At 49.3% G+C, this 26,867-nt stretch overlaps 2 protein-coding genes across 5 annotated transcripts in view; both read left to right on the top strand.

The window, feature by feature from the left end:
- Window positions 1-2,349: 2,349 nt before the first annotated feature.
- Window positions 2,350-20,121, top strand: CYB5B (cytochrome b5 type B). Of its 3 annotated transcripts, XR_014784688.1 has the most exons (6): window positions 2,350-2,533; window positions 9,972-10,100; window positions 10,514-10,540; window positions 13,332-13,432; window positions 17,039-17,070; window positions 18,021-18,623. XR_014784688.1 is itself a non-coding variant. In XM_084812596.1 (5 exons), the coding sequence occupies exons 1-5, from the start codon at window positions 2,372-2,374 to the stop codon at window positions 18,109-18,111; spliced, it is 441 nt and encodes a 146-aa protein (XP_084668722.1). In that variant the 5' UTR covers window positions 2,350-2,371; the 3' UTR covers window positions 18,112-20,121. The 3 variants fall into 3 exon arrangements, 2 of the variants coding, with proteins under 2 accessions (XP_084668722.1, XP_084668721.1); XM_084812596.1 differs by lacking the exon at window positions 13,332-13,432 and having other exon boundaries at window positions 18,021-20,121; XM_084812595.1 differs by lacking the exons at window positions 2,350-2,533; window positions 13,332-13,432 and having other exon boundaries at window positions 9,659-10,100; window positions 18,021-20,116.
- Window positions 20,122-24,096: 3,975 nt separating this feature from the next.
- NFAT5 (nuclear factor of activated T cells 5) overlaps window positions 24,097-26,867 on the top strand; it is an 88,858-nt gene continuing 86,087 nt past the window's right edge. The window contains exon 1 of one of the 2 annotated variants that reach the window (XM_084812572.1): window positions 24,097-24,685. In XM_084812572.1, coding sequence (XP_084668698.1) covers window positions 24,586-24,685 — 100 coding nt within the window. In that variant the 5' untranslated portion in view covers window positions 24,097-24,585. The remainder of the gene's footprint in view (window positions 24,686-26,867) is intronic. The other variant, XM_084812571.1, reaches the window with a different exon arrangement.

Raw genomic sequence — 26,867 nt, 5'->3', positions numbered from 1 at the left:
TCCTCCAGTCATCTGGCACTTCCCCCGTCCTCCATGATTTCTCAAAGAGAATAGACAGCGGTTCTGTGAGCTCTTCTGCCAGTTCCTTTATTACTCTAGGATGCAGTTCATTTGGCCCTGGAGATTTGAACTCATTCCAAGTAATTAGGTGTTCCTTGACCATATGCCTGTTGATCTCAAGCTGCAATCCTGCCCCTTCAGCCTGTACTTTGCCTTTGCCAGAGGGGGTCATAGACCCTCTTTCGGGAGAAGACTGAGCCAAAGTAGGAATTGAGCACCTCTGCCTTTTCTTTGTCATCTGTTATCGTTTTGCCATCCTTATTGAATAGCTGAACAACCATTTATTTCCTCTGTCTTTTACTATGCACACTTCTGAAGAAAGCCTTTTTGTTGTTTTTAGCATCCCTTGCTAACCTCAGCTCATTCTCAGCTTTAGCCTTCCTGACGCCATCCCTGCAATTCTGTGCTACCTGCCTGTACTCTTCCTTTGTTGCTTGGCCTTCTTTCCACTTCCTATATGTGTCCTTTTTTGTTTTCAGGTCATCTCTAAGCTTTTTGTGAAGCCATATTGGCTTCTTCTTTTGTCTTCCACCTTTTCTTCTTGTTGGAATGGTTTGTAATTGTGCCTTGAGAATTTCAGTTTTTAAAAGCTCCCACCCATCTTGGGCTCCTTTTCTCATTAGAGTCGCTTGCCATGGGACCTTACTGAACATTGTTTTGAGTTTATTAAAATCCGCTTTCCTAAAATCCAGGTTACACATTTGACTACACTCAGCTTTTGCTTCCCTTAGAACCAAGAACTCAAGTGCAACATGGTCGCTTTCCCCCAGAGTTCCTGTAACTGCTACTTTATCCACTAAGTCATCTCTGTTGGTTATTTATTTATTGCATTTATATCCCGCCTTTTTTCCTCTTGCAAGGAACCCAAGGCGGCTTACATTATCCTCCGCCTCTCCATTTTATCCTCACAACATCCCTGTGAGGTAGGTTGGGCTGATAGCATGTGACTGGCCCAAAGTCACCCAGTGAGCTTCCATGGCCGAGTGGGGACTAGAGCCCAGATCTCCCAGCTTGCAGTCCAACACTCTTGCCACTACACCACACTAGTCAAGGATAGCCAATCCTCTAGTTCCTTCCTCTACTTTCTGTAGGAGGAAGTTATCCGCCACTCAAGTCAGGAATTTCCTGGAGGGGCCATGTTTTGCAGAATTTGTCTCCCAACAAATATTGGGGAAATTGAAGTCCCCCATTACTACTACATCCTGCTTCCTTAAAACATTGGCTATTTGCATTTCAAAAGTTTCATCCTCGTCTTCTCCTTGATTGGGTGGCCGGTAGTAGACTCTGACCACCAGGTTCCTTTTATTTTGTGCTCCATTTATTTTGATCCAGATGCTCTCGATAGGGCTACCAAGCTTTGGCCACATAATGAGAAACTGAAGTACTTTGGCCACATAATGAGAAGATAGGATACCCTGGAGAAGATGCTGATGCTAGGGAAAGTGGAAGGCGAAAGGAAGAGGGGCCGACCAAGGGCAAGATGGAGGGATGATATTCTGGAGGTGATGGACTCGACCTTGGGGGAGCTGGGGGTGGCGACGGCCGACAGGAAGCTCTGGCGTGGGCTGGTCCATGAAGTCACGAAGAGTCGGAAGCGACTGACCGAATAAACAACAACAAAACAACCCATTGCTAGCTGGGCCATGTGGCAGCAAGTATGCCTGCTGTCACTTGCCTGCTCACCACTTCGACTTTGCAGCCACTTTCTTCAACAATCCAGGAACAGCCCATTTCAGAAGCTGAAATGCCAAGTGGAACAGCCTCCTCCCCAACCAGGTGCCCTCCAGATGTGTCAAACTACAGCTATGCTGGCTGGGGGGTAGTGGGAGTTCTGGTCCAGCATATCTGGAGCTCTGCTAAATCAACGTCTGTGACGTCATTCCTTTGTTTTCATATATGACGTCATGTTTGACAATAGTCTCCTTAAACGACTAGGTCGGTTGCTTTTAAGGCTTTCAGGTGTGCGTGGACGGAGCCCTTCACCTGGAACTGGCCCTGCTGAGATTACTGACAGGTACCCCTCAACACGGATTTTTGCTCGTCCAGGCGAGCGGAAGACGGGACGTCATCACTCCCCAAAAGCCCGTATGAAGAACGCTCTAGCCCTGCTTATTTTCATAGAGTCTCTCCTTTGCCGCCTTCTGAAGGTCGGCATTTCATTGGCTGGCAGAGGGGCCGAGCGCGCGGATCCGATTGGCTGCTGCCTGCCCTGGCCTTCCTCCTCCCCTTCTCCCTCTCCCGAGCGGGCGCGGCTTAGGTACGGCGGCCCCGGAAGGCCAAGAGCCCTCTGTGGCGAGGCGGGCGCGTCTGAATGGGGACGCCGGGCGAGCGCGGCCTCGGCGGGGCCGGCCCGGAGCGCCCCCAGGGCGGGCCTTTCTTCAGGCTGGCCGAGGTGGCGAAGCGCAACACCGGCAATGAGGCCTGGCTGGTCATCCGCGGCCGCGTCTATGACGTCACCGGCTTCCTGGACGAGGTGGGGGCGGCGGCCGCGCCCCCGGCTGCAGGAGGGGCGCCCCGGCGGGCCTGGGGAGGGCGCTGTCCGGCCCCGGGGCGGCTTGTCGCACCCGAGCGCGCAGAGGCAGGCTGGCTTGCGCCCCCCGCCGTGTCGTGGACTGCCACTCCCGTCAGCCCCCGCCCGTTCGGCCAGTGGTCATGGACGATGGGAGTTGTAGTCGAAGAATCTGGTGGGCGGGGGGTCGCCTCCCCTTGTGCTGCCAAGGCCGCCGTGATGCTGGGGCTGGTTGCACAGGGCACTGATTTGGCATAAGCAACCTGGTACTCTCCAGAGGCTTTGGACTACAATTCCCATCAGTCCCAGCTAGCCTGGCCAGTGGTCAGGGACTGGGAGCTGTAGGCCATAACATCTGGAAGGCGCTGGGTTTCCCACCCCTGGATGGCAGCGATGTGGCCACCTCTCTCCCTAATCCTGCAGGCCTTGGCCCAGCCCAAGGAGCATGGCTAGCCACACGTGGGGGAGGGGCCGTGGCTCCGTGGCAGAGCCCTGCTTGGAATGCAGGTGGTCCCAGTTTCGATCCCCGGCAGCATCTCCTGGTAGGGCTAGGAAAGAACCCAGCCTGAAACCTTGGAGAGCCACTGCTGTCAGTCATTGCCAACAATACTAGTCTAGGTGGACCTAGGGGGCTGTCTGATTCAGTATAAGACAGCTTCTGGTGTTCCTGTGAGTAGCCTCCTGGCCTATCCATGTAAAACAGGGCTGCATTGACTGCATGAAAGAAGTAAAATGCAACAAAATAAAAACATAAAAACAGCTGGTCTTGGTACTGGCTGCTAGTATGATGGGGAGGGCTTGTATAACTTGGGGGATAGGGTAAAGTAAACACTTTGCATGCAGGAGGTCCTGAGTCCATTTCTAAGTATCTCCAGTTAAAGCAGAGGCAGGGCTCACCCTGAGATCCTGACTGGCTGGTATCATGGGCAGGGCCCACAGCTTAGCAGCTAATCTTTAGTCCTTGGTTTATTCTCCAATGAGTAATGCAGCCTTCCACAGGCTGGGCCCTCCAGAGGTGTTGTACTACAACTCCCACAATCCCCCAGTTAGCTCTGGGGTCTGACACTTCCAGAGGGCCTCACGTTCGGGAAGACTGGAATAATGGATCTCAATGATGTGGCTTGGAAAGACCCTGGAGAGCAGGGCAACCTTGTGCCCTCCAGATGTTTTGGACTATGACTGCTGTCAGCCCTAGCTGTATGGCCAATGGTTAGGGATGGTGGGAGTTGTACACTTTTAATACATCTGGAGAGCACCAGGCTAGATGGACCCAGTGCGCTGACTCCACACGGCAGCTTCACAGGCAGACACAAGTCTGTGTTCCTGGTGCCGACTTACTGATCTCTCTCTGTGATGGGAATGAATGCTTGCCAGGGGTTTGTTAAAGTGAAGTAATTCTTTGTGTGAACATGCTCCATTTTGCAACCTCTACTAACAGTTCAGAGCACAAAGGGGTGGTGTGAAAATGAATATGAGAAGGGTTGTCAAATATTTGGGATACTAAAAGGGCTATATAAATAGCTATTAGCAATATCAGTATTACAGGCATGATCCATTTTGCAGGAAGTGGTGCTGGCAGCTCTAATCAGAGTATTCTATATTTCAGTGCCTGGCAACAAGGTTATAATATGGTTTTAATTCTGATTTTCAGGGTGAATATGTGAAAATTCCCAATGCTGTTTCCTCAGAAACGTTGAAGTAACAGCAGTGTTGGGGAAAATTATTCAGCCACAGAGCAGTTATTTTAAACATACACAAAACAACTTTTCCCTCCCCTTCACTCTCCCCATATAGCAATCTACTCTGCCTAGACAAACAAGAAAAAGTCCTAAGCTTCTCGTGTTTGGGGGAAAGTGCCCCCCCCCCAGTATGAATCAGATCTAGATTGCAACTGCAAAAAGGGAGTGTGGTCTGGAGACTGAGGACTGTGGGTGGTCTGAAGGATTCTTTTTTCACTCTTAAGTTTGTAACCCGCTGTTCTCTCCTTAGCCCAAGCAGCTAAGAAGTATTGCATAAAAGCAATGCAAGACAACAACACAATACACAATTGACTTGGATTCCTGCATTGAGCAGGGGGTTGGACTCGATGGCCTTATAGGCCCCTTCCAACCCTACTATTCTATGATTCTAATATTGTATCATCAGTGTTTCATACCCCCCCCCCCCAATAATAACCTTTGGCCAATTACAGAGATAAAAACAAATGTCATGAAAACCACACACAATTGTAAAAGGCCTCCATAGGTTTCTCTGAATACATAATGCCTTGATGCCATGTTTCTAACTATTTACATGCTTTGGCTTTTTCAGTAATGTATTCCAGTGGTTTGGGACCACCACTGAGAAGACCCTACTGTACCTTGCACCGAACTGACGTCATGAGTGTGTGTGGGTGGAGACAGATTGAGAGAGAGAGAGAGAGAGAGAGTTTAAGCAGGGCCTCTCTTATTTGAAAGGATGGCACAGATGCACTCTCTGTGTGTCCCATCTTGAAGCTTCAGAAACTGCCTTGCACGCTCGTGCTAGCTAGTTTGTTGAATGTAGATTTCTCTTTTAGCTGTTCACGCTGCTAGGAAGCAAATCACAGGCAGCTGAGCAGTTAGTAAATTATCTTCTCTTCCTGAAACCTCCACACTGTTGTGACTGTTTCAGCAGGTGTTCCACTTATCCCTGCACTCTCCTCCAAGTTCCCTGTACTCTCTGCGGCATTTGCTCACTGAACCTCCCTTCTTGCTGCATGATAGTTGGATGGGATTGCAGTTCAGCCAGCCTGAAGGGCTACCACAGGCTCGTGGCATAAAGCAGAGAAGATCTCTTTGCTAAGAGATCACTGTACTCTGCTCCTGAGCTCAAACAGGCCCTGGTTCGACAGGCCAGACACTTGTTTAGTCAGTCTCTTTGAAGCCTGTCAGTTGCAAGGGAGATGATTTGAAACCAGTTTTATTTATAGTGTTGCATTAGAGCTTACATAATATAAATTAAGACAGTGGACTCTCGGATGGTAGAAGCTCATTGGAATGAGGGAGATCAGGCATCTCCAGAAAGCTCGGAATTGAATTCCTGAGTTGCTCAAGAGCTGTGTGTTTTATTTATTTATTAAAAATATTTTTAGGCTGCCCTTCATCTTCACAGATACTAGGGTGATATACATTGGACATGACAAAAACTAATAACTCAGTGATAAAAGAAACAAAACCTTCATAATAAACAGTTTCGAGACAGCTAAAACAATAGAGTTGACTAACCAACATGACCAAACTGAAATGAAACCGTTTTGACTTGGTGCCAAAAATATTATAGAATCATAGAATAGTAGGGTTGGAAGGGGCCTACAAGGCCATCGAGTCCAACCCCCTACTCAATGCAAGAATCCAAGTCAGAGCATCCCTGACAGATGGCTGTCCAGCCTCGTCTTGAAGGCCTCCAGTGTGGGAGAGCCCACCGCCTCCCTAGGTAATTGGTTCCATTGTCGTATTGCTCTTACAGTCAGGAAGTTTTTCCTGATGTTCAGCCGGAATCTGGCTTTGCTGAAGTCGAGGTATATGATGTCTACAGCATTCCCACGGTCTACAAGGGAGGTGACTTGATCAAAAAATGAGATCAGATTTGTCTGGCAGGACTTGTTTTTGACAAATCCATGTTGGCTTCGAGTAATCATGGCATTGTTGTCAAGGTGCTTCCAGATGGATTCCTTTATCATGTGCTCCAGAATTTTCCCAGGGATTGATGTCGGACTGACTGGTCTGTAGTTCCCATATTCCTCCTTTTTACCCTTTTTGAAGATAGGGACAACGTTAGCCCTCCTCCAGTCATCTGGCACTTCCCCCATCCTCCATGATTTCTCAAAGAGAATAGACAGCGGTTCTGGGAGTTCTTCTGCCAGTTCCTTTATGACTCTAGGATGCAGTTCATCTGGCCCTGAAGATTTGAACTCATTCAAAGGAATTAGGTGTTCCTTGACCATATGCCTCTTGATCTCAAGCTGCTATCCTGCCCCTTCAGCCTGCACTTCGCCTTTGCCAGGGGGGTCATAGACCCTCTTTTGGGAGAAGACTGAGCCAAAGTAGGAATTGAGCACCTCTGCTTTTTCTTTGTCATCTGTTATTGTTTTGCCATCCTTATTGAATAGCTGAACCACCATTTTTTTTTCTCTGCCTTTTACTGTGCACGTAGCTGAAGAAAGCCTTTTTGTTGTTTTTAGCATCCCTTGCTAACCTCAGCTCATTCTCAGCTTTAGCCTTCCTGACGCCATCCCTGCAATTCTGTGCTATCTGCCTGTACTCTTCCTTTGTTACTTGGCCTTCTTTCCACTTCCTATATGTGTCCTTTTTTGTTTTCAGGTCATCCCTAAGCTTTTTGTGAAGCCACATTGGCTTCTTCTGTTGTCTTCCACCTTTTCTTCTTGTTGGAATTGTTTGTGATTGTGCCTTGAGAATTTCCTTTTTTAAAAGCTCCCACCCATCTTGGACTCCTTTTCTCGTTAGCGTTGCTTGCCATGGGACCTTACTGATCATTGTTCTGAGTTTATTAAAATCAGCTTTCCTAAAATCCAGGGTACGCGTTTGACTACACTCAGCTTTTGCTTCCCTTAGAATCAAGAACTCAAGTGCAACATGGTCGCTTTCCCCTAGTGTTCCTGTAACTGCTACTTTATCCACTAAGTCATCTCTGTTGGTTAGGATCAAGTCAAGGATAGCCGATCCTCTAGTTCCTTCCTCTACTTTCTGTAGGAGGAAGTTATCCGCCACACAAGTCAGGAATTTCCTGGAGGAGCCATGTTTTGCAGAAAAACATTTTGCATATTGTAATGCCGGTGCCAATCGTACTCCTATGGAGAGGGTATTCCACAGTTGGGGTGCCACTATGGAGAAGGCTGTCTCCCTTGTTGCCACAAAATGTACTTCCCTTAACATGGAGAAAATTCTCCACTGAAGATCTTAGGACTTCCTATGATCAGACATGGGTATCTAGAATGTATTTTGGGGCAGGATATACTTGTTTCTGTGATCCTTGACTATGTGCTAAATTTAGGTCCCTTGTATTACTCTTGAAGAGTACAACTGCTCCTCCTTTTGTTCCAAATGTGCTCTGATGTGAGACTCTGGGAGTTTTAAAGCCAAAATCTGAATATCATTAGCACCAAGCAAAGAACCAAGGTTCCCCACTGTGGAGTGGCATAATCTTCTGGATGCGCCTCAACTTGGCTTGGCATATTGTGTTAAGAACATAATATGGATCAAACCAAGGGTCCATCTAGTCCAGCATTCTGTTCGCACAGTGGCCAACCAGCTGTCAGCTGGGAACCCACAAGCAGGACATGAGTGCAACAGCACGCTCCCACCCATGTTCCCCAGCAACTGGTGTACATAGGCTCACTGCCTCTGGTACTGGAGGTAGCACATAGCCATCAGGACTAGTAGCCATTGATAGCCTTCTCCAGGAATTAGTCTAGCCCCCTTTTAAAGCCACCCAAATTGGTGGCCATCACTACATCTTGTGGTAGTGAATTCCATAGTTTAAGTATGTGCTGTGTTCTACCGTTTGGCCACTTGGAGAAAAATTATTGTGGATGTGAACTGCCCAGACAGCTTTGGCTATGGGGCAGTATAGAAATATAAGAAATGAAATGAATGAATGGACTCTTGACTGTGAGTGAATTCAATATCTCAGTCTGCTCGTATATCAGATCATCTCTGGTTTTGAATCAGCTTTTCTAAGTGACATGGAAAACCAAGCTTTTGAGTCATACAAAGCTGTTTTTTAAGGGGAATCTTAAAACCAGAAGATACCAAGAAATTAAGGCAGCGCGACACAAGCCGGCCTTCTCCAAATGGTATCTTTATATTTACATTGCCTCTCCTCCTCTGGTAGTGTGAAAACCAAATTCAGTGCCAGAGAGGTATCAATCAGGGCTGTGTGCTCTCCATTCTAGGCCAAGCTGGTAGCTTTTGTTTAGACTCTTTCGATGCTCATCCTTAATTTGAAGTCCACAAAAACAAAGGAGAGAAGTCAATTGCTTTGGCTACTGGGCTGTATAGAAATGAAATAAATAAATTGTTGGTGGCCTCAATCAAGCCCTTACTGCGCGCTGCTTGTCTCTAGCTCCTTCTCTGTCTGGACCTTCTTCTGTGTCATTCTGGGGAGAAATGTGCGATCTGCCAAAGGGGGCAAGCTAGTGACGTCAATTGGAGATGACTCTCTTAACCTCTGCTCCCTGCCTCTCCCTTGGAGGAGTTTTACCCTGGGAGCAAACTCCACCGCAGGGCCCCTTTCAGCTCAATGAAGGTGTGCCTGGGCATGTTTTGCCTGCTCTGCACTCTCTGACCTGAAGCACTGTCTGTGGCTCCCGTTTTGTTGAAAGCAGATGGCACCGGGAGGTGGGGGGGGTGCAGGTAGAGGGGAACCGAACAACCGCTGGAAATCAAACATTGGCAATCTAGGAAGCTGCCTGAGATCATGTCAGCCTCTTTGTCTGCCTAGCCAAGTATTTGGCTCTCCGGGGGTCTTGGGAAGAGGGAGGCCTTTCCTTGAGATGGTTTTAGTTGAAATTGCCAGGGACTGAAGCTGGGACTTCCTGACCGCAAAGCAGGTGCCTCTGCCACTGAGCACGGGTGCCACTAAACATGTAGCAACAACAGTTCTGCCTTTGCTCAGTAATACCCATACTGCTAGCGAAGCAGCCTGCAAGCAGGGCTCCTGCATCCCACACCTTGGGAATCACCGAGAGACCAGAGCAACCAGGTGCCTGTTGCTGGCAAAGGGCTGTAATGCCACAGAGAGGGTTTGGAAAATGGAGGCAGGAGTCTTAAAGAGCTGGGAAAATATTTGTTTGTTTGCATTGAGTAGAAAGCTGGGCTAAACTAAAAGTGTACTCAAGGAGGCTCATAATAGAACAACAACTACACATCATGAAATACAAAATTATAACATACCAATATTGCAACTTTCCAAGTGTCAGAAGCACGTTTAAGGAACCATCATCAAAACATCTAAGCAGTAATCTGGCCAGCAATAAGGGGGGAAACCCCTTAAGATCATCAGTGCAGATCCTGCGTTTCTAGGTGCCTGAGTTCCCAGCAGCTGGTAATGTTTCAGGTGTGTTTGAGAAAGCTGAATGGCATTCTTGAGGCTTCAGATTGCAGCCCTGTACACATTTGCCTGAGTAGATATGTGTAGCATGGCACTGATGGAGCGCAAGCCTATGCATGTCTACTCAGAAGTAACTTGTATTGAGTTAAGTGGGCCTTACATTCAGATGAAGTACATCTTTAGAATTGTAGCCTTACATCCTCAGTGGGGCACATCTTGGGTCTTTGCTCCAGGAGGTGGTCAGTTGCGGCTGGCACTGTCTTTCCCATTCATGGCTTTTCTTTTTCACCATTCCCATGCTAAACTTTTCCAGCATCCAGGTGGAGAGGAGGTTTTGCTTGAACAAGCTGGTAGAGATGCCACAGAGAACTTTGAAGATGTCGGTCACTCTCTGGATGCCCAGGACATGCTGAAAGACTACCTCATAGGAGAGGTTCATCCGGTGAGGCCCCTTTGCATAAAACAGACTTCTTGTGGCTTTTGTGCTGTGTTTTCTTCCCTCCTCCTTCTCCTCGGAGGACACTCTTGGGACAGCCATTCTTTTTGTGGCCCATAAGAAGATCTTTTGGGGCTCCAGGGAGAAGGCGCGAGAGGCGCAAGCTGTTCTTTGCCACCTGATCTGTCAGGGCTTCTGGGGAGAGCGTGGTGATTCATGTAGCACCCTGTGCTGTCGGGTGGCTGTCACTTGTCCTGTCCAGAAGCCCATGGCTGAGGCCGTAGCTGTTAAGCTGTCTCTAGGAAACAGGAGGGATGGAAGCGTTGCTGCTCGGGTGGCACTGGCTCTTCTCAGAGGCTGGAGGGATTTCTTCCCAGGAGGTTTTAACAGCCTTTCCCTCTTTCCCTTTCTCTCTACAGTGTGACCGTGCACCCGATGCCTCCAAGGTAAGACCCACTCTTAGTGGTGTGTTTTCCCTTTCATTCTAAGATGGAAGAGTTCTTGGCAGCTGAAAACATGTCGTAAGCCCAGGCAGGTTGCTCCAGCTACTGCACGAGCAGGGATGGAGGGGAGCAACGGCAGAAGCAGGAGGACTGAACTTCTTTACGTCGCCGTGATTCTGCAGCTGAGGGCCTCCCTCTTGAAAGAGGGGTCATGGTTGGCTGGCTTCTCTCCTTCCTTGGGGGAGGTGTTGCAGCCCACTGGCATTTTCCGTAGGTGTTGCTCCTCAGAGCCAGGCTATTGGTGCCCTGCCAGCAAGGCTGGTGTTCGGCATGCAGTGTCTCCCCTTCTGCCTTGTGGCTTCAGTTAGATACTGAATAATTCCTTCAGCGCTATTCCTGAAGGCTGCTGCTCAGCTGTCTTCTACTGTGGGTGGAAAACACACCCCGGGACTCTGGAGTCTGTAGCACAGTACAGGCCTATCACTTCATCATCATCATCGTCATCCATGGCAGTATACCTCTGAATGCCAGAATGCTGGGGATTACAAGAGGGGAAAGGGCTAAGGCCTTCATGTGCTTGGGTTGGGGGCTTACACAGGAACATCAGAAGCCGCCGTAAGCTGAGTCAGACCGTGTGTCCATCTAGTTCAATAGTGCCTGCACTGACCGGTGGCAATGACCCTCTAGCATTTCAGGCAGGATTCTTTCCTAGCCCTACCTGGAGATGCTGGGGATCGAACCAGGGACCTTCTGCATGCAAAGCGGGGGCTCCACCCCTGAGCTATGGTCCTTCCACCTGAAGGCACCTGTTTGCCTACAGTGGGAAACAGGATGTTGGACTAGGTAGACCTTTGGCCTGATCCAGCAGGGCTGCTCTGATGTTCTTAGTAGGAGAAAAGGCTCTGGGGTAAAGGTCGTGGGTTTGAAGGCTGTTCATCTTTGCTGGAGAAACTAGGATTTCTTTGTCCTGCACCCAGCTGCCTTCAGTTGCAGCATGTGGAGTGGGTGGGGCTGGGAGCACTTCAGTTCTGGAACACCTGGGGATGTCTGAGCAACCCCTTCCACTCCCCAGTCCAGTGGCAAGGTCTCTGTGTGGGGCAGTCCCTGGGAGAACTCAGAACCTGACATTGCCAAGTAGTTCCCACGTTGGAGGGCCATCTGCTGTCTGTGTAAACAGAGCCGTGGGTTGCCCGAGCCACGCTGTGTGATGCCCAGGAGATCAATCATTGACAGCAAGGGGATTAAAACATTTCTCCAGCCTAGCTTGAAGCCCAGTCTGTGCATTGTCTTCTCTCTCCTGTCCCTCCCTGGCTTGTGTCAACAAAGGCTTGGAACGAGTGCAGTGTCCCAGCCAGCGGCTTACTGAACATGGCCTGAGAACATCAGGTTTTGATTCTGGATGGCACTCTTCCCCAACCTGGCACTCCTTAGATGTGTTTGACTGCAATTCCCATCATTCCCAGCCAGGATCATGGGAGTTGCAGTCCAACACCTCTGGAGGGTGTTGGATACCAGGCTGGGCAAGACCCAGGCACGTGCCACTCTGCCACTGGAGAGCGGCCTCCAGCTATTCCGGAAGGACCTGAGCAGATTCCCACTGCCTGGCGTGCGAGGCCAGCGTTGAAAATGGCCTTGTACCAGAAACCCTTCCCCCACCGCACCAATCCCCATGTGCAATATTAGTGTCTTAGGAAGCTGTAAAATAAATACCTTCTTGTGATTTATGGTACCCCTGGGGAGAAAAATAGCCTTGACCGTGTTGTTTCTACAAACATAAAAACACGCTGCAGCCGTTTCGTTTATAGACCCACCCAGATTTTAAAGTTTCATGGTATGAGATGAGCTGGGGATTCGGTGTTGTGTGTGTCAGCAAGCTAGAGAAGCAGGGCTGCCTTTGTCACTGCCGTCAGATGGCAAAGCTCCACTCGTTGACAGTGGGGCTAGCAGGGCTCCTGTGTTTTCCAGGCGCTTTGTCCCCATTTTTAAAAACAAAAAGTCAAAATGCTGCATGGGCACACCCACGTGTGTCCCTTTACACCAGAAGAGTGCCAGGCAAGCTGCTCTGGCACGAGTGCTGCGGAGCGAGTGCAAGTGGGCTTCTGGCTGGGTCCCGCTTACATCTGGTCTTGCCCAGGTGCCACTCACACGTGCACTCACTTCTGAGAAGTGGGATTTTTGCCAGGGGAGGGTGACGGGACACTGTGTGTGGTCAGGAGGCAGAATAATGCCCTGGCAGACGCATCTGAGAAAAGGCTCCCATGCTGTCTCCAACTTCAGGAAAAGACTTTGCCAGCTTCAGTGTCTATTTACTCCTTCGAATTGGTCACTCTGAAGAAGGGTTTGGACTGTTTGCCCCCCAACCTGGTGCTCTCCAGATCGTTGGACTGTAACTCCCATCAGCCCCAGCCAGTATGGCCAGTAGCCAGAATTCTAGGGGCTGCAGTCCAAAACCCCTAGAGGGCACCAGGTTTGGATATTGGGAGAGAAGCTGGCAGGTTTTCTGATGGCCTGTCTTCACCCCACCCCCTTTCATCATCCAGTTCCTGTAGTTTGTATCAGAATTTTCTGGGCCAGTTACAATGGGAAATCTTTTCTGCAGCGAAGCGAACAATCACACAAAGTAAATCCTGCCTGTCACTTCTGAGATCTCAAGCTGCATCAGCCATTATTTGTATTTGTCATTTTGAAATGGTCCCGTGCTACCCAACTGCTGCTTGCCAGCTGCTCCAGCATTGCAGAATGTGACAAACGCCCTTCTCAAGCCTGTCTTTGTGTCTTTTTCTCCCTCTGCCAGGCCTAACCGAAGGGTTGCTTTTGCATGCTCGCCTCCTCCCTAGCTGCTTGTTCAGTGTTGGCTTTCTCACTTTCTCTGCACACTCAGCTAAAGCCACTTCTGTGAGTCTCAAGAACTAATAACATCTTTTATAAGGGCAAATTGATGGGGCTAAGTAGTGCTTGCTCTTGCTTCGTCTTTTTAACAACAACAAAATATCTTAGCTAAAGGAGAAAACAGCCATTGCAGCTGGGGCCATTACAGGTTTTGCCCCTTGCAGTGGTGGGGAGACAGCTTTCCTACTGGTCTGAGCTGGTGACCAGAAATGCTCGAACTGTAGGGACCCAATTAGCAGCTAGCTAGCACCTGACGTTGCTATGAAGGTTATTTGCAAAAGCGATGCTGAATGTTGCAGAAGGACAATTGAATTGCCTTTAAGGTTAGCTTAGGGGTGGAGGGGGTTCTGATACAGCAAACACAGGCTGCTCCTGAGGCCAGTGGGGGTTTGCACAGGATTTGGGCCAACATTTCAGTTGGCTGTCACTTGGAAAGGGCTGTGAGTTGCCAGGGCAGAATAAGCTGTCAGGTCCTTCACTGGGAAGCAGACGGTGGTGATGCTGGTGGCCACAGCTTTGCTATGCCTTTTCTTGGGGGTGACAATGGGTCATTGATGAGGAAGTCTCGGGGTTCTTGTTAAAGTATAGCTCTGCTCATCTAGAGGAGCCTTCCCCCAACCTGGTGCCCTCCAGATGTGTTCCACTACAACTCCCATAATCCCCCAGCCAAAACATCTGGAGGGCACCAGGTTGGGGAAGGCTGATTGAGAGTGACCTCTAGATGTTGAAAACAAAAGTTTTACTTGACAGCTCCAGGAGTGAAGCTAAAAGACTTGGCGAGATTTGAGGTGCCTTACTTGCTCTTTCCCAGGGCCCAGTTCAGACATTCTTAGGTCTCTTGGGTGATGCAGCCACTCATATGAGTGGCTGGGATGCTCACACAACATTGCAGACATCTGTGTGCAGGGAAGTTAGCCCCCCCCCCCCCATTGGCTTGTGGGCTAACTCTTGTTAGCCACAGCATCTCCCCCCCCGCCCGCCCCTGGCTTAGATCCGCCTTCCACAATGGGGCATGTACATTGGAAGCACAGCTTCTGTGTGGCAAGGCTTCCTCCTTCTGGCTCACGTGAAGCTCTGAGGTCTTTGGGTTGGACTTTGTGGAAAGAGCCCTTGCTTGAGCAGCAGTCAAACCTCTTTCTAGATAAGGGGGGGCTTGTGGAGGGGCTCAGCAGGGGAATTGGCTTGAGAAATCAAGAGCGGGAGGTAGCTTCAGAAATAAATGGTGGCATGGCAGGAGGCAGAGACATGGGGCGGGGGGATAACAGAGAGCAGGGAGTACTACAAAATGGACTAGGAAAGCACATGTTGGAGGAGAGAGAGGGATGGAGGGAACTGACTGGGCAAAGCAATGGAAGGCTTTGAGAATCAGAGTTGGATCTATTCAAGAGGAACTTCCACTCCAATGTTGTGAGGTATGTTGCTCTCTTCACTGAAAGGCTTTGATCAGATTGACTTGATACAAACCTGGATCTCAAGCTAATACTTCTGCCTTTGCTGATGTCCATTGTTTGTGATGAATAGCAACCCCAAAAATTCGACTGTTGCTAAATTGCCTTCCTGCTCTTGGGTTGGATTTATCTGTTGGAGCAGCAAGTTTCTGTTTGCTGAAAGCCTTGCTTGGTTCCAAAACCAAGCCTGCTTTGCAAGCTCACCAGCGTATTTCAGAAAGTCTGTTGCACCTTCCAAAGCACCTCAGCATCTCTTCCTGTGGAATTCAGCTGAGCATTGCTGGTCCTTAAGCTCTTAAAATGTCAGAGCTTTAATTTCCATATTGAATTCTCTCTGAAAACCTCTCTTCCTAACTTTCCATGGAACTCTAGTCCTGTGGTTCCGCTTCTTACTGCAAATGCAAAGGTCTTCTCACCGTCCCTGTAAAACAACAGCGGTGCTTGTTCTGTAAGTTGACTGCAGACTGTGGGTTAATTTTGGGCATCTCATTTTGCAGCTTTTATTGTGCTGCTTTATAGTGGGGAAATAATGGAGAGAAATGCCACACTTGGCTCAGCCGTACAGGTCTTCTGAATAATAGTTATAATTGCCATCCTGTGCAGTCACGTTGGCCACCAGAAGCAGCAGACATTCCCAGTGCCCGAAAAGAAGCCTTCTGGTTGGGCTGCAGCATTTCCTCCATCAGTATTTGCTCTGATATTCTCTATGCTCGTGTTGTAACACTGAGTGGAAGAAATTCTCCCAAATGCCTCATGGTCCTCCTTGTATGAAAATCACCTGTTTTGAAAGTATTTTCTTGAACCTGGCACAAAAGAACCCCTGCAGGTAGAAATAAATTGTTCCCTCCAGCTTCTTTTATTTTCCTGCAAACAGCGGTTGGGTGCTGGAATGTGCCATCTACCACACAACACAAACCTACAAGCAAATGGCTTCTGTGTTGGTGTTCTAAACGCATGACTGTATCAGTGTGTTTGTTTGCACTACCACCGGCTATCTTAAATGTTAACAACTTAAAACAGTTGTTAATATTTGATTGTTGTTGTCATGGAATCTCTCGTGGTTTGTGCCTGCCCCCAGGAAGGGGAGTAGGAGAGAGTCCTTCTCCCTCCGCATCCCGGGGATTCTTTGCATCTCTCTCTTCTTTGCGGCAAGAGACGACCGGGGCCCCTTTTGTGCAGTCTGCCACCACCTGGGTAGAGGATGGAGCGCCAGCTCCTTGCTGTGCCCTGCTGGCCAAACCACCAGCACTGGATGCCCACCACTGCTGCCTGGACTTGGAAAAGCAAAGGAGCTGTGCTACTGCTGTGAGCAAGCAGCCTTGAGCCTTGCTGCTTGGAACTGGGATGACAGATTGGATGGAGACACCCACGTGGGAAGTGTGCCAGAGGAGGGATTAGGGCTGGGGCTAGAGAGGAGTGTGAAACAGGATCTCATGAAGGAGTTATGGGCATGCTTGACCATTGGCTGCTCTTAAAGGCAAAGGCACCTTTTGTAACTTTCCTCTTCAGCCAGACAATGGATAAGGCAGGTGGACAAGCTGGCCTTCTATGCTCTCCAGTTCTGAACTGAGGCCAAGCACTATGCTCTTTAAAAAGGGGGCTGGGGGTATTGGTGACTGCTGATGTAAGGCTGAGCCACTGTGGAAGAACACTGAGCTGCTTAACGCAGAGTTGCTGCTAAGAGATGTCTGGCTGGCACACCATGGGGGACTCACAAGCTAAAGCTAACACACAGGGCAAAAGAGCACCGTAACAAATAGCCCTCATGGTGGGCTGGAATCTCTTTGCTCAGGGAGCCCCATCATTTGCCAGTTAGCAGAGAGGAGCTCCATCATTGTTCATTGTACCAAATCGGAGAGCAAAAAAACAAAAGCCAGGGATGCATACATAATACCAATTGCTTAAGAACTTCCCTACCTCCAAGTGCTTGTAGATAGGACATGAGAGACTACAGAGATGGGAAGCTTGAAACTTGGTGGTATTGGTGGGAGAGCAAGCTAAGGAGTAAACGGGTAGATGAGAACCAAGACAGAGAATCTGAGCAAAGGTGGGTGATACCCTTGGGGAGACACTAGAAGAGGGAAGGAGGTGGGAGGATTGTTTTTTGGCTCTTCCTTTAGTAGCCAAGAATTAATAAAATATGTGTTTGTGTTTATCTTCTCAGGATCCAAACAATCCTCCCTCCAACGAGTCAAGGTAGGGTATTGTGTTACTAAAGTAAGCAAACACTTTTTCTAAGTAAGCTTGTTTTTAAAAAGAAGCTCCCAAACTGTGTGTGGATCAGCCTCCTGCATGCTGTGATCTGTGAAACAGCCATCTTCTTGTTGGAGGTGGCCACAGCAGCTTCAAACTGTGTGCATATGGAAGGTGGCTTGAATTAGGGGAACTTCTAGATGTATTTTTTATACATCTTTAGGTGATCTTTGAGGTTTTCCTTGCCAACTTTTGATGGAGGGCATGTTCATAATATTGTGCCATGGGTGTCACTCCTATGTAGCATGGGATTCCATGCCAACAGTGGTCATATCTTTAGCTGGTAACTACATGGCTTGGCTGCAACATATGGAAAGTTCTGGAAGCAACCCTGCTGGCCCAGTATGCATAAGTCACCCCAAGGGTGTATCTGTGCCTACAAACCAATGGCTATATAGTTCTGACATTACTCAAGGAACTGTGACAGCTGCAGCTCTGAAGGGTGTGTGAAGACTGCTGTGTGCAGAGGTCGCTGGCCTTCTTGCAGAACTTCAGTTCCCAGGGCTTGGTTGCTAGTTAAGCTGGTTTATGTTTATAGTGTAGACATGCCCTTGAGGAGTCATTGCCTCTGTCACCATCTCACATCTGTTGCTAAGCTGCACTGAGAAGGTCTTTCTTGTTTATCAGAGGTGGGCAATTTTGGGAGGTCTGGGGGCCATTTTTGCCCTCCCCCGACGCTAATTTTGAATTTTAAAAAAATTATTTACCACTAAAATGTAAAAAAAAAAAAAAGAGAGAGGGTCAAAATGGCTCCTCCAGTCTTTTTTTTTTTTAATTTTTTCTTTTCCAATTTTGGGGAGCAGTGGAGGCTGTATGCTGCCCAGCCCTGCTGTTTACAGTGCATTTAGCATAAATGTGTGTTAATGTTTTCCCTCTCTTCCCTTTTTCCTTAGTTTCTGGTCAGTCTGGTTGATCCCTATTCTAGGAGCATTGGTCCTCGGTGTAATGTATCGCTACTATATGATGGATGGCAAATCCTTGTGATTTGGCCCTTGCTGGACTGTTAGAACTGGAAAGCATGCAATGCTGTTGAAAACTGCGGGGTATCACTGCATTCTGGTGGCCTTCCAGATTCTGTCCGTCACGTTTATCAATCAATCTAGCAGCCCTGGTGCCTGCAAAGCCAAGCTGGAATCTGGGAGACCCACCATAATTTTTGTTGTAGTTGCAGAAACCGTAGCATCCTACCATTCCATTGTATTTCTTGATTCTGTCATCGGCTGACAGTCACATTTCATTCAGCAGCTTCTGGGTTGTTGTGGTGGATGCCTCTGATCTATGCCAGTCTGTCCTCTCAAGTACAGAAGGAGTTGGCACGCAGTTCACATTCCTCTTTAGAACAACGTTAGAGACACTGCTGCCTCTGTACGGGAGTTTTGAAATGGTTAAATAAGTATTTTTTAATGATCTTCTAGTTTATATAGTCCTAGTTGATCCTATGCCTTTTTAATAGGCCTGTTCTGTAATAAAGGACTCTCCAGTTACTTTGACTCTGCAGCCTCTGTTTTTCTGGCTGACTCTGCTATCACTTATCTGTCCTTCTGCCCTTGGTGTTGATGGCTACTTGCTTACATTTAGAACTCAAAGAAGCGTGTGTGGTTCAAAGTTGGCCCTTCCACCAACTTCCTACCAGAAAAGCTTCTGAACCCAAACAAGTAGGCATCAAAACCAAGGGAGAAGGAAGCAGTAGGAAACCTGCCTCTGGTATGAAACAAGCAATTATACTTTTTAGGCTTGAGCAGTGGCTGCTGGGGGTGGGGGGGGGGTGTTACTCACTGCTTCTGCTCTGGAGCCAGCCTCAAACAGTGCAAACAATCCGCACAAAATAGCCATTGTGTTGGGACACAGGGAAAAGCCCACTTCCCCCCTCATTCCCTCCAACGATGTTGCCTTGTGGTTCTAAGTTTGAATCCGAGATGTTAACTGAAGGGACAGCCATGAAATGAAGGTTGTCTCCTGAAGGTATTTCAACATTGCCTGTGTTCATAGAAGGTCAAGAACTACAGCTTCTTAAAAAAGAAATTTTAATATTTCATTTAAGACATTTCCATACCGTCCAATAGCCAAAGCTCCCTGGGCAGTTTACAAAGATTATAAACCTTACAAATGCAATATTGTACATAATATAAAACCATATATGTGCAGACATATGAGATAACTCCCTCTCTCACACATGTACATATGTATAAACTAACAATAAGACATCCTAGGAATACATCTAGTCTTTGTGAAAAAATGGCTTTTCCTTGGCTTGGCAGTCGTTCCTACCGGAGATCTTTTGGGTTTTAGGGTATGGAATTCCTGCCTTGAATGCAGCTGGTTTATGGTTCTGTGACCTTAGGCGGTGAATAAAAAACAATTCCTAGTGTAATCTTCCATTACATAGCCCACCAGCCATGTCTGAACAAGCCCTCCTGGTCTTTCCTCTGTTACCACACTGTCCACAGGTTTTCTCACCCGGTTGGTACTTTGATGAAATCAAGGCTCTTTTCCCAACACCTCTTGACCTCCAATATTTTGGAAAGAGGCTAGGCAACTGATATGCATAATAAAGTTTGTTTAAAATTGGCTTTCTAGCAGTGTTTCATCAACAACCATCCATCCTGTGTAGGTATCTGAGAGCCTAAAAGCCTTGACCATGGCCGGCAGTTAAACTGGTTGTATGGGCAACTCTATGGAAGCAGGCTTGAGTCTGTTTTTACGTGTTTGTTGAATTCCGCTGATAAGAAAATGTCTCTCGACTCTCTCCCTATCTGTAAATCCAGGGTTCAAATCTTGCCTTGGAAACTGATCCATCTGGAATAGCAGTTATGAAGGGAAACACTCAAGAAGCTATCTGGTTCTCAGAAGGGTTGGCTTGTGGAAAAGTCCTGCATCAAGGAAAACCATGTTGAGAGTGAGACTTGCTCAGATTTTTGTTCTTAAATCCTGAGCCTGTGTTAAGTGTTCATTGGCTATGTCACTCAAACATGCTGCTGCTTCTTGCGCTACCATCTTGGTGCTTATTTGTCATTTCCTGAAGGAGACAAACATCTGATTTTTCTTTGTGCAGGCCAACCTGCCAGGCATAGAGACAGAACAACCCTTTTATGAAGTTAACAAGTGGGCACCAACAAAATGTGGCAGTGTAGAGTGCTCAGGATTCCAGCCATTCCATTCTTCCTCTTCCCAGGTTTTCTGAATGCTCAGCTAGCATTCTGTGTGCCCTGAACATGCTCAATACTCATGGGGTTGTTTTTTAAGATCATCTCCTCCACCTCCGCCCTTCTGTGTTTGCTTTTCGCATAGATGTTTGGGTGCTTTTCTGCAAATCTTGGGGTTTCCCCAGGCTCCCTGATACCTCCCTCTTGTGTTTTGATAGTACCCTTTTGGCTACATAAGGACTGGAACTCAAGAGAACAAGTCTACATATGACGATTACAATGGTGAGTGAAGCTCGGTTTCCAATGCACAGCTCCCCCGTGGCTCTGCCTTGCTTCCAGTCAGACACCAGCCCTGCCTGACTTTGGGCCCGATTAAGAAGCCATGGAGGCCTATTGCATGGGAGATGGCGCTCCTCTCGCCTCCACCCTCTGCCTCATTTCGTTGAGGGAGGAGGTCTAACATGCAGAAGGTCCCAGGTTCACTTGCCAGCAGCATCTCCAGGTAGGGCCAGGGAAGACCCCTGCCTCAAACCTTGGAGAGCAGCTGCCTGATAGCGTCAGCAGTACTGAGCTAGGTGGGCCGATGGTCGGACTTGGTTCGAAGGCAGCCCCCTAGGTCCTTCCTTGGCGTTGCTGTGGACTGGAGCAGTGAGCAGTCCTTGAGTGGATACGTGGCTACCCAAGTTAGCCCTGCGATTTGGATGGCCACAAGGTGCCAAAGCAAACTGATGCCACCTCCAGCATGGGTGACTGGTTTTTCTAGTGGCTCAGTGCAGGGATGAGCAGCCTTCAGGGATCTACTTTGACTGTGCACTAGACCCAAGGAGCCACCAACCTGAGTCAGGGGGAGGAGACATAGTTAGAATTAAACACTGCTGAGACAGCTCCTGGTTACTCCCTCAAGGCTGTCTTCGTTTTAGCAGTCTAATTCTGTGTGGGGAGCCTCATGTTGTTGTTGCTATTGTTAAACAACTGGGAGTCAGAAACCCTTGCTGACGTACTACAGATCACACAGATCTACCACCAGACCCCAGTCGACCTTCTACGTAACCCTGGCTTACTGGACCTTGCCCAGTGTGCAATTGTGGTTGCCCATCTCCAAAAGGACATGGTGGAGATGGAAAAGGAGCACAAAGGGACAACCAAAATTGTCTGGGGCTTGGAGCACCTTCCCTATGTGGAAAGGCTAAATGGCGCTTTTTAGCTTACCCAAGAAGAAAAGATTAAGGATGCAATCAGCCCTAAACACTGTAGTGGGACTGTCAGTGGAATTCAACTTGGAATTCAAAGAGTTGCATCTTTGCCTGTGTTGTGAGGAAGTTTTACTCACACTCTCGGCCTCCCAGTAAAATGGATTGGCAGGAGATTCAGGACAGACAAAAGGAGGCACTTCTTCACACAATGCCCCATTAATTTCTGGCATTTGCTGCTACAAGATGCTGATAGCCACAGGATTAGGTGCCTTTTAAAATAGCATCATGGCAGAGGAAAGGTCTGTTGACAGCGACTGAATCATGGTGCTTAAATGGAGTTGGAGATCACATTTTTCTGACAACTGCAGGGGTTGGTTGCATTCATGTCCTGCTTGTGGGCTTCTGGGAGGCAGCTGGTTGGCCACTGGGTGAAATAGGATGGTGGTTTAGAAGGACGTGCCTTTGGTTTGATCCAGCCAGGCTTAGACTAGCCTTACTCAACCTGGCGCCCTCCAGATGTGTTGGACAACTTCCAGCATCCCCCAGATAGGTTGGGGAAGGCTGGCTTAGACTAAGAATAAAACCCTCCTTGAGAGAGAATGAAAAAAAAATATAGTTGAGAGATGAAAAGTCGAAACTTGATGAAGAGCTGCTGCCTTTCAAATACTTAAAACAACAAGTAGCCTGCCTTGAGCTGGAAAGGATTTATGGCAGGAACCAAAACAGCAACGCTTTGTCAACTTCCAACTGAAGGGTTGTGGGTTTGGGGAGGCTTTTCCATTAGTTCTTTTGTTTCTGGCCCAAGAGCAGGGAGTGGGACTATCTATATGTGCATGGAACTTCTGAAAGGAAGATGCATAGAGTAGGTTGCTGATGTTCTGGGTAGTATCCAGTGTTAGGCTTAACTTAAGTCCCATTCATTTCAGTACGTCTAAGTAGGATTAACATTTGATACAACCCACTGAGTTTGAGGAGGAATTGATGGTCTTTGATGGCGTTTTTCCCTCCTTTTCTCTCTTATTTTTACATAACTACGTACAGTGCAGTCCTGTGCATGCCTACTCCGAAGTAAGTTCCATTGCATTCAATGAAGCTGACTCCTAGGAAAGTCGGTATTGGACTGCAGCCTTCGAGAGTAACCCTGCAGTATCAAACAAGGCTAGTTCCTAAGCAAGTCTATACAGCACTGCAGCACTAGTCCATCTGGATCAAATTGCTTACCTGCCATGGGCTGTTTATGAGTGTAAACAGAAACGTCTGACTGAGCAGGATCCACTTGCTGGGCAGCTGAAGAGAGGCACCCTGGGCTCCTTGTTTTGCCAACTTGCCTGCCTCCTTCATCAAACAGGAGGAAGGAACCCTCTGCTGCTGCCCTTGCTCCAAGCGTTTATGGAAGATGGCAGGGAACAATCCGCCATGCATGAGAACTGGAGCTTTTTAAAAAAAACACTTTATCTAAATAAGTCTAACAAAATATATTACACAGGTTTGTGCAACACACAAATAACAGTTTTGCACCAGTTGCATTGGCTGCTGGCAGATTCCCGGGCCCAGTTCAAAGCACTCGAGTTAATGTGGCCCTGAGCTGTTTAGGGCTTTAAAGGTTATCTCAAGAAGGGGTGGGCAGAATCCAAGCTTTTGGGAATGACTTTGTTTTTTTACTAGAGCCCTGAGGTCCACTAATCAGAGCCAGGTGCAAAATGGGGGGGGGGGAGGCAGAAAGTAGAATCAATTATCTACTGCGCCCCATGAGACATACACTGTATATAGTACAAAGACAAACCTACATCTGAGGATTATAACAAAACTCTCAAAGCGGCCAGTTGAGCTGTACAAAGGCCTGGTCAAAGGCAACCAATGAATATTCCTTTTTACAGGTCAGGAACACAGGGAACTAAAATATGCAATTAGCACATGGTGATTTAATTTTTTAAACTTCCAATTTTACTTGCCCTTCTTAAAGTATTGAGAATGAAAAATCCTTGCAAATCACCTGGAGATCTACCTGGAGATCCCAATCTACCTTTTCTCACCGCTGATCTAAAGATCACCTTCACCCACACAATCCTGCCCATATGTTAAGATGAGCATAAGGTGGTTCTGCTCATATGCTTACCAGCTTGGCAGACACAATTCAAACAGGCCTTAAAAATGTTCCGGTTCCAGGCTATATTCCCCTAACAGTGCTCTATACCGCTTTTATTAAGCTCTTCAAATGTGCCTTGGGAACTTTTAATGGTATGGTCTCAGCATACACTTTTAACCTGGTGCCTTACATATTTGAGTGCCTCTCACTTTTTTCTGTACCCTGCCGTGTGACAGCTATGCCCAAAAAGGCAGCCTATAAATACTTAAACAAAACAAGGTGGCCAGTTACAAATGGGAAGAGATCTTAACCAATGGCTAAATTGTCCCGTCTTGCTCCGCCTACATGCGTGGGGAGATGGTGGAGTAATATAAAGGGGGAGATTTGTTCTGCAGTGTGGAAGGCACGCTGCAATTCCGGATTAAAAAACGACGACACCCCCCCCCCCCCCCGTGGAAGCAGCTTTGCTGAAAAGCAGCCCTAGGAAGGGGAGCCCGGAGAGGCTCCTTCCCAGTTGCCGCCAGCCCCGAGAGCGGGCCCGGCGCTTCTTCCGGCGGGCGCCGGCGCCCTGGCGCCGCCTTCCCCCGGCGGATGCCCCCCCGGGGTGAGGGCCTGCAGCTCCCAGCCGGGGGCGCGGGGCGTTGCAGTGCCACGCACCTGGCGGGCCCCGCCGGGGGCGGCCCCGAAGCGGCTCGCGCGGCCCCCGCGACATCGGCGCGCCTGCGGGGGCCCCGAGGCGGGCGAGGGCCCCGCCGCCCGCGCGGCCCTGCGCCCGCCGGGGTCTCGCTCGCAGGGGGCCGGCGCTCCTCCCTCCCTGGCGGCCCCGCGGGCGGCGCGATAAATACCTGCGGCCGGGCGGGCGCGCCGCGAAGGGAGGCGGGCAGCCGAGCGGAGCAGCGCCTCCCCCGGCCGCGGGACACGCCGGGCCCAGCGCCGCCGCCGCGCCGCGCCGCGGGCGAGCCCACCGGTGCCGCGGAGGCGCCCGTCGCCCGGCAGGCTGGAAGCGCGCCGGGGCCCCTGGCCCGGCCCGGCCGCCATGCGCTCCACGCTGGCCGACGGGGCCGCCCCGTGCGCCGCGCCGCTGCCCGCCTGGCCGTGGCGCGCCGTCGCGGGAAGAGCCGCCGCCGCCCCCCCAGGTAAGCCCGCGCGCCCTCCGCCGCGGACGCGGCCCCGCGCTGCTGCTGCTGCTGCTGCTGCTGCGCTCCTCGCCGGGCGGCGCGGCGGCGCGGCCTCTTCCCCAGGGGCGCCCTGGAGACGAACCCCGCCGCCCCCATGAGCTGGGCCACTGCGCCTCCCGTCGCCCCCAGGCAGGGGCCGTGACGAGGGGACGCGTAGCCCGACCCTCTGGGGAGCCCGCAGTCGGGGGAGCGGGGCCGCGCGGCCGAGGGGCAGACCGCGCCTCCCATCGCCCCTGGCCGCGGGCCACGCTGGCGGGGGGATGCTGGGGCGCGCGGCTGGAGCGGGCAGGCCGGCTTGAAGCGCCCGGGCCCCTGCCCGCCTGCCCGGCCGGCGCCTTGCACGGCGAGCCAAGGCCTTCGGGCGCCGCTGCTCTCCTGGCCGCCGGCCTCCGCAGTCGCGCGCTGGCTGGCCGCGGGAGCCGCTCCGGCTGCGAGCGACCGTCGGCGGCTGATCCCCGCCGAGGGCGGGACCCGCGGGCTCTCTTCCTGAGATCCCCGGAGCCCTGCGCCCATCTTCCTGACTTGGACGTATTCTGAGCCCCACGCCCCACTTTGCTCCCTGGCTCAGGCGTCATCTTTGCTGTGAGCAGCGCCTGTTTTGGTCATCAGCAACTGGAGCCCCCTCCCCGCCCGCCAGATCTGGCTACTGAGGAGTACCAGCTGCCCCCCACCCAAGGGCGCAAGAACAGCAGTAGCGCCAGAGATGGCACCCGGAGGAGGGCACTGGCCCGCCCCACACGAGTATGGAAGTAGCCCCCCCCAACAGCAACAACCCCAGAACACTAACTGCCGACCCCCCTTTGTACTTTGGCAAAACAGAGTTTCATAGGAAGATGTGTGGAAGGCAGGAAATGTGGAGTCCTGCTGTTGCTAATATTTATCTAGGGTCAGCACTTTGCTGTAGTTTTGGAAGTGAAGCGGTGGCTCTTCCCGCAGCGGAGTGACTGCCCTACACATAAATGGCAAAGAGTCTTGTGGCAAGACTAGCACATTTATGCTGGCAGAAGCTTTCGCGGACACTGTCCATTTCATGAGATGCTTGAAGAGTTAAACTCAAACTGGCAGATTTATGTACACAGGCCGTTTGGTGTTTGTGTGTGTGCGTGCGCGCGTGTGCATGCATGGGGCGAGGGGAGATGTAAACTGTGTTGTTGGAGAGAGAACTGAAATGCAGAAAGTGCAGCCAGGGAAAATTACCTAACAGTTGCCAATCACAAAACATTGTTGGATGAGAACACTGGCATCATTGCAATGGTGAGTCTACACATGGATTTATTTATTTATTTTAAAAAATTCTTGGCCACCTTTCAGGGCAGAAGCCCTCGCAAGGTGGCTCGCAACAATAAAATACATAAAAACAGTTAAAGTATTAAAAACAATACAAACATAAAACACAATAAAATAGCAATAAAAGCAACAATAAAAGCCGACAATAAGACCAGCAACAACAGCAGTGTTGTTCAAGATGTACTTGAATTAGGTCACCTGGCTTTCAATGCAAAAATGAAAAGTGCTCCAAGGGGTCCAACCCCCTACCCTTTTGTAATGACCCCCTTAGATATTGGTTTTACAAGGCTATGGCTAAACTTGGGGGAGTCAAGAGATTTGATTAAAGAGCCCATAATTTGAACACTGAATGTGAGGAATTTCTGATGCAAATTGGTAAGTGAGCTGTGAACAATTTGAGGGCAAAGTTCAATGATGTTGGCTCTTTTTAAAAATTATTTTTTAATTATTTTTGGTTAAGGAAAATGCCGTGACCTGTGGATCTTACACATCAAGAGGTTTTGGTCAGGCAAGAACTAACGAGAGAGCAGCCGGTACGGATGTTGAAGTGAAAATCCTGTTCTCCCAAGGGACATTATTTTTAATCTAGATTGATCTAGATCTAAGTAATATTTCTTAAATATCCCATCATAACCACCATTGGGAATGTAACATCAAAATAAAAGCTCAATCCTAAACTGAAACAAATGTAAAAAAATAATTGAAAGGCAGTGGTGCTTTATCTTACAAGATCAGAACATACCCAGGAACATAAAAGAATGCAATTAGGCAGTATAAATCGGCTTCCCAACTAATCCCCCGCCTCCAATATACTTATTTCTTCCCGCTCCAGGCCATCCGAATTCATTCTCTA

This window comes from Heloderma suspectum, chromosome 8, assembly GCF_057233095.1.
Source record: "Heloderma suspectum isolate Gila_16-S chromosome 8, 16-S_ref, whole genome shotgun sequence".
NCBI lineage: Eukaryota > Metazoa > Chordata > Lepidosauria > Squamata > Helodermatidae > Heloderma > Heloderma suspectum.
This window is presented reverse-complemented; position numbering and strand designations above follow the sequence as displayed.

Coding starts and splice junctions, on each gene's coding strand:
- CYB5B (XM_084812595.1), top strand. CDS start 9,738: ATGTGTAGCATGGCACTGATGGAGCGCAAGCCTATGCATGTCTACTCA. Junction 10,541..17,038: donor GTGCACCCGATGCCTCCAAG/GTAAGACCCACT, acceptor TTATCTTCTCAG/GATCCAAACAATCCTCCCTC. Junction 17,071..18,020: donor CCTCCCTCCAACGAGTCAAG/GTAGGGTATTGT, acceptor CTTTTTCCTTAG/TTTCTGGTCAGTCTGGTTGA.